Below are 13,802 nucleotides of genomic sequence, written 5' to 3' on the forward strand. Positions count from 1 at the left end.
GTGCAGGTTATGTACAAATACTATGACGTTTTATATAAGGGACTCGAGAGTATGTATGGGCTTTGGTATCCGTGGGGGGTCCTATAACCTGTTTCTCCAGTGAATGCTGTATTGATTCACGTTAGACCATGTCCAGGCATTGGCGCTCCCCACGGAGCTGCTGTAAACAACCTGTTCATGTGTCGTTTCCCACAGGAGCAGGCGTATCTGCCTGGTTACTTCCCAGAAGCCTTTGTGCTGAATCAAAGCAAATGTGAACCTATAATTTGGGTAGCTACTGCCGAATCCCCTGCCTCTGGAGTTGTAGCACATTGTGTCAGTTTAGACCCCCACGGGCAGTATGTAAGAGTGTCTTTATGGGACACGTGGCTTATTCCTAATGTGAAGAGTGCAAATGGTTCCATAGGGTACTTTCGATTTGCATTTCTCTTATTACAGGTGAACTTGAGCATCTCTTGAAACACTTAAGTCTTTTGTGTTTCCTGTCCTGTGCACTGTCTAGTTATATCCTTTGCCCTCTTTTTCTCTGCTTTTTTCCTTAGCGATTTCTAGATGTTCTTTACATATGAAAAGGATAACTTTGTGCTACAAATTGCAGGTATTTCCCCTAGTAGGTCATTTGGTGTTTTTACCTTGTTTTGTTTGTGGTATGTGTGTGTGTGTGTGTGTTTGTCTCTGCATTTTTAATGAGAACAGATCTAAATTTATTTTTTAATTTTGGTATTTTTAACTTTGTTTTAAAATCATTTAAAATATATGCAAAGTTGCAAAAATAGCTCAAAGCACCCAGGGGAGCTCTTTACTCTTTAACCAGATATATTAGTTGTGTAGTGCTATGTAACCAATTACCCCACTACTTAGCTGCTTACGACAACCAACGTTACCTCATCTCCGACAGTTTTGAAGGAGCAGGAATGTGGAAGTAGCGTCTGGAGGGTTCTGGCTCATCATCTCTCGTGAGGTCAAAATGCGAACGAGGGCTGCAGTCACCTGAAGCATTGGCTTCTAAGGTGGTGCTCTCAGGTGGCTGTTGGCAGGAGGCCTCAGCGCCTCTCTGCAGGGGCTCCTGTAAGAGGTGGCTCATAACACGCTGCACGGTGGCTTCCACCAAACTGAGTGATCCAATGGGGGGAGGGAGAAGGGGCGGGGAGAGAGAGAGAGAGAGAGGCTGTGCCCTGAATGGAAGCCACAGCCTTTTTGATAACCTAACATCGAAAGTAGCATGTGATCACTTTGGCCGAATTCTATTGGTCACAGAGACCAACACGTCTGCAGAGTCAGAGGAGACTGACTATGAGGAGGTGGGGCCTCTGGGGGCCAGTTCCCTTTGTTCTTATTCGTAGCTCTCAATAGCATTCCCTCCCCCACCCCCCAGTCACTTGAGAATCAATTGCAGATATCAGTCTCCTTTACATGTTAATATTTTAGTAGAGTATTTCAGCCCTTAGGAACAAGAATGTTCTCTTACTCAGCTATGGTAGATACATTCAAAGTCAGCAAATTTAGCATGGAAACAAGACTGTTGTCTGGTCCACTGTCCATAGTGCAGGTTGGCCACCTGCCCAGCCATCGCGGAATGCATTGCTCTGCCTGCTTCACTCAGCGCTGTGTTCTCCGTCGGCCTTGTGTGTAGGGAGGGGTGGAGCGGGCCAGCTCTCCTCTCCTGACTCTTTCAGCCCCTCGCCTGCTTGGGGCCCTTCGGGTCAGTGTCCTGTTCTGTCCTGTAAATGCTCCCACAGTGGGTAGCCCTGTGAGTGAGGGCCTGGCTGCGCCTTATGACAGATGCCTGGAGGGGGGCCACCAGGTCAAAGGTTGGGCCTTCTCCAAGTCACCAGACCAAACTGCCTTCCGGAGGGGTTATCTGGGTGCCAACCTCAGCCAGCCCTGTGGGAGGTAGGGGCTGCCCCTGCTCTCTCCTTAGGCATGGCAAGCCTTTGGGAACGGGCAGAATGAGCGATTCCTTTTCGTTTTGAATTGCTGACATGCGCAGGGCAAGCTTGGAAGGGATGCCTGCAGGGCCCAGAGGCTCGGAGCCTTAAAACAAGTCGCGGCTCTGAAATCATGAGTCGGCCCACCTCGGGGGCTCGGAGCGGAGAGCTCAGCTTCGGAGCCCGGCAGCGCCGGGGCCTTGGGCAAGGCCCGAGCCCTCCTCGCTCAGCTTTGAAGTCCTGGGTGGTGGTAAGACCGGGAGACTCTGGACCCGTCTTTTCGGCTCCAGGCTTCAGGGTCTCATCCGTGAGATCAGTCCAATGTGGTCGCTGCCCTTGGGGCCGTGGAAGACCACACGCGTGGGCGCAGGTGGCCAGTTGTACTTGTTGGATCCGTGTGAGCTGTCACTAGGGCGAGGATACTGCAGCTGCGCCAGTGACGCCGCTGGCACTCGCCGATTAACTGGCTGCCACGGTCCTGATTTCAGGGCAGGAGAGTGCAGGGCCGAGGCGTGTCAGGCAGGGTGGCTGTGTCCATGTGGTAGAACTACGCCTGGATCTCGTGTTCAAGCCTGATACACGCGCACCTGCGGCACTAGAGTGTGCACACACGTGCCCGTGCCTGTGGACCCAGGCGGCGCTCAGGTGGCCAAGAGCCCCGACCACATAGCACACGGAGGCAGAGGCCCTGGACACCCCCCACGGGGCCCAGGACTCACAGGCGGCTGTCCTCACCCTCGGCCGCCTGGGCCCCCCAGCCCCCACTGTGCCCTCCACGGCCATCAGCCCTCCCCCGGGGACACGGCCGGAGGGTTAGCCAGACAGTCAGGCCGGGCTTGGCTGCTGGGACCTGCCCCGCCCGGCACCCCCTTCTGCTCGCTGCTTGTGCTCACGCTCCTTGGCGCCCCCACCCCGCCCGCCTCCCCGCTGGACAGCTGGTGTGTTGTCGCCTGCTGCTGCCTCTGCTGCTGCCCCCAAACCCTGCACCTTCGTCTGGGGGAACTGGGGAGGCGGGCATGGGGGCGGGGGGAGAGCTCAGAGGGCAGAGGTGTGGCGGGGGTGAGGAGGGGTGGGTGCAGGGGCGAGGTGGGGAGTGAGACACGAGAGGCGGGAAGGGCAGCGGCTCTCATGGAGGGATTCTTCCGGGGCCGGGGGTTGCTAAGAAGGGTGGTTTCTGGTGGGGGCGGCCGGGGTCCCCAGTGTCTTAGGACAATGGGAGCCAAGGTTGGTTCTGACCCCTGCCCCCTCCCCTCTGCCTCCCTCCCCTGCCCAGATCCCAGCAGCGGCTCCACTGAAGGGCCCGGGCCCCTCCTCGTCCCCGTCACTACCTCACCAGACCCCTCTGGGAGACAGTCCCCACCTGCCCTCCCCACACCCCACCCGACCCCCTTCACGCCCGCCCTCCCGCCCCCACTCCCGGCCGCCCTCCCAGCCCCAGAGCTTGTCCCGCCCACCCTCAGAGCCCGCTCTGCACCCTTGCCCCCCGTCCCAGGCCGCCCCCACTCTGCCTGGCATCTTTGTCATCCAGAACCAGCTGGGCGTCCCCCCACCTGCCAGCACCCCTGCCCCGACTGCCCCAGGCCCACCCCAGCCCCCTCTGCGACCCCCGTCCCAGCCCCCCGAGGGACCGCTGCCCCCAGCCCCCCACCTGCCTCCTGCCTCCACCTCCTCCGTCGTGGCCTCCTCCGAGACGTCCGCCAGACTGCCAGCCCCCACGCCACCCGACTTCCAGCTCCAGTTCCTGCCTGGCCAAGGGCCCCACAAGTCCCCCACGCCCCCTCCAACCCTCCATCTGGTCCCCGAGCCCGCGGCGCCCCCCCCACCGCCTCCTCGGACCTTCCAGATGGTGACCGCCCCCTTCCCGGCGCTGCCCCAGCCGAAGGCTCTTCTGGAGAGATTTCACCAGGTAACGCAGGCCGCAGGCCCCCCGCCGCATGCTCCGGCGGCCCTCCCCACTGCAGTCTGATGGGAGCCCCCCCAGCCCTGGTGCCTGGCTGCCCCCACTCCTAGCGGGTGCCCCCGCCCCTCAACCACCTGTCCCCTCCTCAGGTGCCGTCCGGAATCATTCTCCAGAGCAAAGCCGGGGGCCCCCCCGCTGCCCCGCAGACCTCCGCCAGCCTGGGGCCCCTCGCCAGCACCGCTGCCTCGGTGCTGGTCAGCGGGCAGACCCCATCCGGGACCCCCGCCGCCCCCAGCCATCCCCCTGCCCCGGCACCCATGGCCGCCGCAGGTAGGGGAGGGGTAGCCCACGAAGGAAGGATGGGGACCTGAGGGGGGGCTGAGCTATGGAACCAAGGGGTCGCTCGGACCTCACGGGCCAGGGAAGGTGGAGGAGGAAGGGCTGTCTCCCAGGTCCTATGGCCGGTGGGACCGCTGAGGCCGGAACACCGGAGCAGAGCGGGAGGCAGGCTTGGGGCGGTCACGTGTGAGGGGGGCCTTTGCCGGTGACCTCTGAGCCCTGTTTGCTCCCACCCCTGCCCCCAGGCCTCCCTCCTCTGCTTCCTGCCGAGAGCAAAGCTTTTGCCAGCAACCTCCCCACCCTGAGTGTGGCCAAGGCCGCTGCGTCCGGGCCAGGGAAGCCCTCCGGGCCGCAGGTAAGGGGCCGCCGGAGCGAGGGCGGGGGGCGGCGGGGCCCGGGAGGCTGATGGACGGACAGGTGGATAAGGCAAATCCAGACAGTGGGTGACACGGGACAGTCCGGGCAGTGGCCATGTGAGAGACCGAGACCTTTGGACAGAGGCCCACAGACAGCACGGTAGCTGGGTAATTGGGTGAGAGTCAGAGAGATGGCCTGAGACCTCCTGTGGTCCCTGGGGCGGGAGCAGGCGAGAGGCTGACCGAGGGAGGAAGGGGTGACACTGTCGGATGCAGGCTCCGGACGGGCGGGTGGGAAACGCAAGAGAAAGGGTCTGGTGAAGCCCTGGACAGAGGGGCGGGGGGTGGGGGGCGACAGAGGCAGAGGTCACCTGTGGGGAATGGTGGGGGCGGGGAGACAAGGGCGCCTGTGCAGAAATGAGAGGCAGGGCAGGTGGAGGGACCGGGACCCGAGGGGTTGGAGAGTCTTGAAGACAAGATTCACCAGAGGCTGAGCGGGAAGACTGGGCGTGGAACAGGGAGGAGGCCGAGGTGCAGAGAGACCTGAGGCAGAATGAGGAGCCGGGGTGGAGGGGCTGCAGACCCCGAGAGGAGCAGCGGGGGAGGCGCCAGAAGCGCCCCTGGTGTCCCCCCAGAAGGCAGGCGAGGCCCGAGCCCCAGCGGGAGAGGGGGCTTCAGGGCTCAGGTCTGCTTGTCCCCCTCTCCTCGCCACGTGCCCACCGCACCCAGCCCCGCTCTCCCCTGCAGGTTGCGTGTGATGGGCAGGACCAAGTCCCCATGGGGGAGATGGGCCCCTCCTGCCTGTGCCCTAGTTTGAGGGACGTCAGGGGTCAGAGCACCGAGGGAGGGGAGGCATGTCCGTGCGACCCGCTCACTCGCCTTTCACCCCGCAGTATGAGAGCAAGCTGAGCGGCCTGAAGAAAGCGCCCCCACTTCAGCCCAGCAAGGAGGCCTGGTGAGGAGCAGCGCCGTCCTCCTCCTTGTTTCCTGCCGCACCCCCCCCCCCAAGACTTCTGCCTGCCACCCTGCAGCGGGGGGCAGGCCGCAGAATCCCCACTCGCCCCTGTGTCCACCCTGTGGCTTCCCGGTGCCATTTCCCTGACACAACCCCAGGCCGCCACCCCCGAAAATGGGGTGGTGACGGGCATGATGGGTGAGGATGCGGTGAGACGGTGCTAAGAGCATTCCTGTGGCACCGTGAGGCGGGTGACTTCAGGCGGGAGGCCCTGGCGTGCCCTGGTCCCCGTTGCACCCTCAGACCTCAGACTGGGCCTGGGGGGCGGGGGTGGGGTCTGGATGCGTGGGTGGAAGGGTTGGTGTTTGGGTGGATAGATGGATGTTCAGGTGGGTGGAGGGATGGGCGTTTTAGGTGGGTGGGCAAACGTTAGATGCTTGCCTGCCTTCTCTGCCCTCCTCCCACCGAGTATTGATCAAACACTCACTCGTTGCCCAGGCCTGTGCTGGGTTCTGGAAATGCAAGACAGACCAAATCCTGCCCCTGCGGTGTGTGGGCCGCTGCTCTTCAGCACAGGGTGGGGACTATCACAGGATAAAGAGACATAAGTCGCTGTAATCTGTGCTACCGTAGAAAGCCTGTGAGAGAAGAGGATTTTAGGTACCAGTCCAGGGACGTTGGCCACCGCAGCGTGGCGCCATGCTGACCCCTGGTGGCGGAAGGCAGCATAGCATGGAGGAGGAGTTGGAGGCCCTGGCGCCTGATTCCCAGCTCTGATGCTTCCTCGCTCTGTTTTGGGTGGAAGCACTTCACCGCTCCGGGCCTGGGTTTCCTCGTTTGCGAAATGGGATAATGGTAGCACCTCCACGCGTGGGGTGTCACCAGAGGTCCCGTGAGACAGGTCAAGCACAGCCAGCTCATGCTGGCACCTGCTTCCCAGTTCTCTCTTCCTCCCGCCATTGCCAGCTTTGGGGCCTGGGGCTCGGGGTCCTGGTCTCTCCTGGCCTCATCACCAGCTCTGCGTGTGTGGTCTCTCCTCACCCACCCCCAGTTTCCTAGAACATTTGCACAAACATCAGGGCTCCGTCCTGCACCCAGACTACAAGACAGCCTTCCCCTCCTTCGAGGATGCCCTGCATCGTCTCCTGCCCTACCACGTCTACCAGGGTGCCCTCCCCTCCCCCAACGACTACCACAAAGGTAAGGCCTCCCGGAGCCACCCCATCCTCGCCCGGCAGCGTGGAGTGGGCTGGTGGGCACCTGCGCTTCAGCCCACCTGCAACGCCTGTGCCCTGTGCTCTTCTCCCTCAGTGGACGAGGAGTTTGAGACCGTCTCCACGCAGCTGCTGAAACGCACCCAGGCCATGCTCAACAAATACCGCCTCCTGCTCCTGGAGGAGTCCCGGGTAGGGTGGGGTCACCTCCCCCCATCCCCCAGGGGACCCTGGCCTTACCCTCTCAAGGAGGGAGGAAGGCAGGGAGGCTGGCGGTCAGATCGCAGGGACACTTGGGAGTCTGCGCCCATCCACCTGGCTTACTCGTATCCCCTGCCCCCTCCCGGCTTCTTCACTTGCCCACCTTCTCCCCCCTCAGAGGGTGAGCCCGTCAGCGGAGATGGTGATGATCGACCGAATGTTCATTCAGGAGGAGAAGACAACCCTCGCCTTGGACAAACAGCTGGCTAAGGAGAAGCCTGGTGAGAGGGGAGAGGACAGAAGGAAGGGGAGAGATGCCCTCTGCGCCTTCCGTTGCAGCAGAATGAGACCGGGGCTGGAGGGGGCGTGGCCTTACCTCGCGGCGCCACTAGGCGGCGCCCGAGCGGCCTCCGTGCGGGGGCCGGGCTCCCTGCGAACCGAGTCTCTTTTCCTCCATCGCCACGGACCCTCACCCTCTGGGTCCCGGCATGGAAGGGACGTTCTTCCACCTTCAGGTGGGTAGAGAAGCAGGGGAGCAGCGCCAGGATGAGGGTGAAGCAAGCAAGGTACCCAGGTTGCAAAATGGTGGCATCTAGCCTAAGGTGCTGTGTTTCTCTCTGCGCCATTGCCGGGATTTGGGGACTGCTGAGAAGGGTCGCCTGAGTCAGCGGCCCAGCCCAGGGCCTAGGGGACAGTAGGGGCGCAGTGCACAGCAGCCCCCCCCACCAGCTGTGTTCTGCACAGGCAACCCGTGCCTTGCCTGACTTCTGGGTTTTCCTGGCCCCTCCTTCTGCAGATGAGTACATGTCTTCCTCCCGCTCCCTCGGCCTCCCTGCCACAGCCTCTTCCGAGGGACATCGGCTTCCCGGCCAGGGCCCGCCGCCTGCCTCGGCGTCCGGGGCGCCCGCGCAACCGCCGCTGCACCTGCCCACCAAGCTGGTGATCCGGCATGGCGGGGCGGGCGGCTCCCCGTCCGTGACCTGGGCCCGCGCGTCCTCCTGCCTGTCCTCCTCGTCCTCCTCGGCCTCCGCCGCCTCCTCCCTGGACGCCGACGAGGACGGCCCGATGCCCTCCCGCAGCCGCCCGCCCATAAAGACCTACGAGGCCCGGAGCCGCATCGGTCTCAAGCTCAAGATCAAGCAGGAAGCTGGGCTCAGCAAGGTTGTGCACAACACGGCCCTGGACCCGGTGCACCAGCCCCCGCCGCCGCCGCCGCCACCGCACGCCGCCCTCAAGGCGGCCGAGCCCCCGCCCCGGCCCCCGCCGCCGCCGCCTCAGACCACGGGCCAGATGAACGGCACCGTGGACCACCCGCCTCCCGCTGCCCCGGACCACAAGCCGCCGGCCCCGGCCGCGCACTGCCCGCGCCTGCCGCTGCGAAAGACGTACCGCGAGAACGTGGAGGCCCTGGGCGGCGGGGCGGCCGAGGGGGCCGTGACCGGCAGGGCGCGCGGCGGCAGTCCGGCGCCGCTGCCCACCAAAGTGGACGAAGCCACCAGCGGGCTGATCCGCGAGCTGGCGGCGGTGGAGGACGAGCTGTACCAGCGCATGCTGAAGGGCGCCCCGCCCGAGGCCGCGGCCAGTGCGGCGCAGGGCAGCGGCAGCAGGGACCCCGGCTGGGAGGCGCCCCCGCTGCCCCCCGCCAAGCGGCGCAAGTCCGAGTCGCCGGACGTGGACCAGGCCAGCTTCTCCAGCGACAGCCCGCAGGACGACACGCTCACCGAGCACCTCCAGAGCGCCATCGACAGCATCCTGAACCTCCAGCAGGCCCCCGGCCGGACACCCGCCCCCCCGTACGCCCACGCCCCGCCGGCCACGGCCGCCTCCCCGTCGCCCCTGCACAGGCCTGAGGCCTACCCGCCCTCCAGTCACAACGGCGGCCTCGGCGCCAGGACGTTGAACAGATAACACCGGGCTGGTCTTCCCTTCCCCGTCCCCCGCTCGGTGCGGACGCCAGGGCCAGCTGAGCTGCTGACCTCAGCCTCCTGGGGGCCCACGAGCCGGGGAGCCCCTGAGTTTTTCTTGCCTAAGTTATTTGAGTCACAAAGGCCTCCTCTCCCACTGCCTGCTTCAGCGGGGTTGTTGGGCGGGGGGTCGTGGATTTAGGGGAGGGGGCTGTAAATGTACAATGTCCCCTGCCAAAGGAGCGGTAAACCTGGTGTGTCACGTCCCATTTCTTCCCACCTCCTGCTACACTCCACCCCTCCTTCCAGGGGACATGCGTGTGGTTGCCAGGTATGGGGGCACCCTGCTTGTTCCCACTGCTCGTGCGTGTCCAGGTGCCAGGCTTGTCTGTGTGGCTTCAGGCCTCCACGCCTGGCGGGCGCTCGGAGCTGGGAGGGTCCCTGGAGGCCCGCCCAGCCCCTCCACACCGCCCCCAGGAGGCCGTAAGAGGAAACGCAGGGAAGGGGCAGTGTGAGCCAGAGCCGCGGGACCTGCAGAGGGCACCTGCCGCATCCCTGTGTGTGCGTCCAGCTCCTTGTCCTGTGTCCCTGTGTGTGTGTGCTGGAGTGAGCGAGAGAGGGAGAGAGAGAGAGAGAGATTCCGAACCCTTCCGTCCCTCAACTGAAGCCCAAGCACCTCCAACACAGGAAACCGAGGTCTTCCTCCCCACCCCCACCCCCACCAGTCTTCCCTCTGTTCTTCCTGCCGCCAGCCACCCGCGCCAGATTTTGAAATCTCGGAGACAAAACTAGTACTGTAAGATAAATTTTTTTGTACTGTATTTATTGTGTATAACAATTTTTTTAAAGGAGAATTCTGTACATTTAGAACTCTTGTAAATTAAAAGCCGATCCTTTTTTTAAAACTACTGACGACCCCTCAGCCCCTTTGCTTTTGGGTCTTGGGGGGGTTTGGAGTCTGGGGGTTGGGGTGAGACTTGGGTGGGCAGGCGGAGGGGCGCTTATTCCACATATATTGGTGAAGCACCTACTGGGTGCCAGGCGCTGTTCCCAGCAAGGGGTGCAGCATGGGACCAGGCGGACAGGAATCCCTGCCCCGGGGCTGGGGGTAGGGGGTGGGGACTTAGTGAAGGAGGAAAACTGAACAGCTCAAGCAGGCGATTTTTTAAAAAAAATTCCCATCTCCCCACCGCCTCTCCTTGGCAACCCGCAGCTTGCTCTCTTTAGGTCTTTTTCTGTTTTGTTTATGGGTTTATTTTGTTTTCTCCATGATTATGCACGCTAATGTTCTGTGGTCTAAAACATAAACTCAGCGAATACTTGGAGCCTCTGGTCACAACATTCTAGTCAAATGATCAACCTGTCGCCTTGTTTTATGTGTGTTTCTGTTTAGAGACACCTTATGAATACACCTCCATTGTTGATTCGCTAACATTGAGCTCACGGCCGGCAGCACTAGAACTCAACACCTGAAGGAAGTTCATCCAATATTACCTATTTTCTCCATAAGGCCCATCACAACCTTTTTCTGCTTAGGAACGCCACGCAGCATTAAGCACCACGCCTGGGAACCAGTGGGCAGGGCGAAAGGCAAGATCACATGGTCCAAAGGGGGTTTATCCTGTAGGACCTTGGGCTCCCAGGTGACAGCTCTGCTCTTAACTCAATGAAGCGGGAGCTGCGGCGTGTTCTGAGCACAGGACTGTGAGCTGACAGTTTCCCCCCCTGGCGCCCTCTGGTGGCCGCATGGGGAACAGACGCGACGGCGGAATCGGAGCCCAGCGAGGTCCCTGCCGCAGGCCAGGTGGGAGGTGGTGGCTGGACTCTAGCCACGTGCCCGTTCTTTGCAAGCCCCTGGAGGTGTTTGTGGTGGGAAGCTGGTACGTGGAATCTCCTAGAGATGATCCCCCTGCTTGGCTGTGCACCTGCTTCCCCCACATGCAAAATATATAAAGCGCTGAAGGAGAGCGGCAGTTTTGGTTTTTGTTTTTTAAAAGATTTTATTTAGTTTTAGAGAGAGGGGAAGGGAGGGATTAAGAGAGGGAGAGAAACGGCAATGTGTGAGAGATACATGGATCCGTTAACCTTCGCACACCCAAAACTGGGGACCTGGCCCGCAGCCCAGGCATGTGCCCTGACTGGGAATCAAACCAACAACCTTTCGGTTTGCTGGACGACACCCAGCCCGCTGAGCCACACCAGTCAGGGCACCACTGGAGCCATTTTAAACTACACAGTTCGGTGGCATTAAATACATTCACATTGTGTAACCATCATCACCATCCATCTTCATAACGCGTTTCATCTTGCAAAACTGAAACGCTGCCCCTTTAAACAATACCACCCTTCCCTCCACCCCGCCCCCGGCCCCTGGCAACCACCCTTCTACTTTCCATTTCTGTGGATCAGACTGCCCTAAGCACCTCATATGCCTGAACTCACACAGTATTTGTCTTTTGGGGACTGGCTTATTTTTACACTTGGCATAATGTCTCCAAGGTCCATCCATATTGTAGAATGTGCCAGAATTTCTCCATCCAGTTTTGACAAATGGGGAAAGGGGGAGCTGGAAAAAAATTTGAGCTTGTGCCGTGGGGAAGGGGCTCCAGAGGCCGTGAGGGCATCAGGGATGACACCAGGGATAGGTCTCCGAGAGTCCCTGATCCAGGGAGCAGCGAGACAGTGAGATGAGACAGTAGCGCCAGTTATCAAGGGCTCAATATTTAAGGAGGCCGGGCAGAAAGTCCACTGGGGGCTTTCCCCTCCACTGATCCCTTCTAGAATAATGTCTGTAAATGCGTGAAATAAGACTCGCGGGATTACAAGAGAAGCAACGATACTAAAATACAGTTATCTGTCTTTTAAGAAATCCACAGCCCTAGCTGGCGTGGCTCAGTGGACTGAGCGCCGGTTCGATTCCCAGTGTAGGACACGTGCCTCGGTTGCAGGCCAGGTCCCCAGCAGGGGGCGCGCCAAATGCAACCACACATTGATGTTTCGCTCCCTCTCTTTCTCCCTCTCTTCCCCTCTCTAAATAAATAACAAAATCTTAAAACAAACAAACAAACAAACAAACCCACAAATCCATGACATGCTAGCAGGGGCTGCTATTAATTACACATTAATTATACAGAGCTAGCAGTGGGGCAGGGTGGTGACCGGAGATCTTTGAAACAACTGAAATGTGATGGAAACATCGGCAAGTCCCCCTGGTGACGGTGGCACAGGCCCCGCTGGCGCCATGGTGTCCTGCGGCCCCACACTCAGAGGACAAGGAAACCCTGGATTTCAGTGGAAAGCCCACATGTCGTTATTTTTCCCAGGCCAAGTTCACGGACCCTCCTGAATTTTACCTGAGGACAGATGGGGAAACTGAGGCTGAGAAGCCCCGGGGTGGAAAGGAAAGCAGGGCTCTGCCGTCAGGCTAGGTGGCTGGGCTCCTCGTCATTTCACTCCTTGGGCCAAGAGAGACACGACTTCCTTGTACCTCAACTTCCGCATCTCAGAAAAGGGATGAATAATGATAATATACGTAAGAACAGGACCTCGCCTCCTAGGGGGGACGGAAACAGTCCAACCAGCGCTGTTAGCATGGGGCCTGCCTCCTAGCGGTAATGACGCCAGTTACTGCTAAGCTCCAGGCCCTCGCTTCACATATATACACCCCAATTGTGAACATCCTCGCAGCCAGCCAATAGTTACTGAGCACCTGCTGTGTGCCAGGCACTGTTCTAGGTGCTGGGGAAGCAACAGCGCACGCGACAGCCATGGCCGGGTGCCTCAGTCTGTTGGAGAGCCATCCTGTGCCCCCAAAGGTTGCAGGTTCAATCCCCGGCTGGGATGCGAAGGGGAGGCAATGATATTTCTTTCTCACATTGCTGTTTCTCTCTCTGTGTCTCCCGTCCTCTCTCTCTCAAATCAATAAACATATCCTCACTGTGGATATGTATATCCTCAGTGAGGATTTAAAAAAAAAAAAAAGAGTGAACACAACAATCCTAAATTCCTGCCCTCAGGGAGCTGATAGTTTTGCATGGGAAAATGAAAAATAAGTAACAGTAGAAATAAATAAATAAAAATCAATGTTAAAAGAAGAAACTGAAAAAGATAACACGTTCTGGCCCACGGTGATAAGAGCCGAGAAGGAGCGCGAGGTCCGGAGGGGGGCTGGCGGGGTGGAGGCAGGACATCAGGGTAGGGCACCCTGGGGAGGTGCCGTTGGAGCGAAGACATAAGAACAGCGATCCTGTGAAGTGAGACAGATGGGGAAACTGAGGCTCAGAGAGGCAAAATCTCTTTCCTGCAGTTCTCCTGGAAGCAAGAGGCAGGGCTTAGATCTGACCGGGGCCGAGGCTGCCCTGAGTCCCTCCCTGGGAGGAAAGCCCAGCTCTGGGCCTGGATCAGCAGCGCGGACGTTGTTTAGGCACCTGCTACGGACCAGGCCCGGCGCTCAGCCCTGAGCGATCTCTCTGGCTTTTCTGAATCCACTTCTCCAGGACTCGGTTGCCTCGCCTGAAAAAGGGGGTTAAAAATACCTACTTCTCAGGGATAGTCTGAGAATTCAAAGAGCTTAGTGTGGCGCTTGCACAGAGGAGGCGCTCGGTAAAACTCAGGGATTCACTCAATAAATGTTTAGTGAGCTCCTTCGGGGCACCAGGCCCCGTGCCGGGCTGAGGGCGCACAGCGTGCCAACCAGAGGGGGCTCCCTGCCCTCGTGGAGGCCCTGCTGCTGTGAGGGAGACAGTCACTTTCGCAGAGAAGTGGGGCGTATGTGGAGTGATAAGAGCTGTGGAGGAAAATAAAACAGCCGTAGTGGCTACATGGTGGGCGCTGCCTTAAATAAAGAGAGCACGGAGGGCTTCTCTCCAGAGGTGGCTTTTCAGCAGACACCTGAAGGAGAGGAGGGAGCAAGCCATCCCTTCCAGGTGGAGGGAACAGCAAGGGCAAAGGCCCTGAGGCTGGAGGGCTGTCGGTGTGTGGGAGGAACAGCCCGGAGGCCACGGTG

The 13,802-nt window shown here is 60.0% G+C and overlaps 1 protein-coding gene across 1 annotated transcript in view; it reads left to right on the forward strand.

The window, feature by feature from the left end:
* The window catches only part of BICRA (BRD4 interacting chromatin remodeling complex associated protein), a 33,036-nt gene extending 24,081 nt beyond the window's left edge, over positions 1 to 8,955 (forward strand). Inside the window, exons 8-15 of the mRNA XM_054588658.1 lie at positions 3,202 to 3,834; positions 3,978 to 4,158; positions 4,413 to 4,522; positions 5,417 to 5,478; positions 6,530 to 6,678; positions 6,790 to 6,884; positions 7,072 to 7,174; positions 7,690 to 8,955. Of these exons, the coding sequence (XP_054444633.1) occupies positions 3,202 to 3,834; positions 3,978 to 4,158; positions 4,413 to 4,522; positions 5,417 to 5,478; positions 6,530 to 6,678; positions 6,790 to 6,884; positions 7,072 to 7,174; positions 7,690 to 8,801 (2,445 nt within the window). The 3' untranslated portion in view covers positions 8,802 to 8,955. The remainder of the gene's footprint in view (positions 1 to 3,201; positions 3,835 to 3,977; positions 4,159 to 4,412; positions 4,523 to 5,416; positions 5,479 to 6,529; positions 6,679 to 6,789; positions 6,885 to 7,071; positions 7,175 to 7,689) is intronic.
* The last annotated feature ends 4,847 nt before the right edge of the window (positions 8,956 to 13,802 follow it).

This window comes from Pteronotus mesoamericanus, unplaced genomic scaffold, assembly GCF_021234165.1.
Source record: "Pteronotus mesoamericanus isolate MK-2021 breed Mesoamerican mustached bat unplaced genomic scaffold, CSHL_Meso_final scaffold_137, whole genome shotgun sequence".
In the NCBI taxonomy this organism is placed as follows: domain Eukaryota; kingdom Metazoa; phylum Chordata; class Mammalia; order Chiroptera; family Mormoopidae; genus Pteronotus; species Pteronotus mesoamericanus.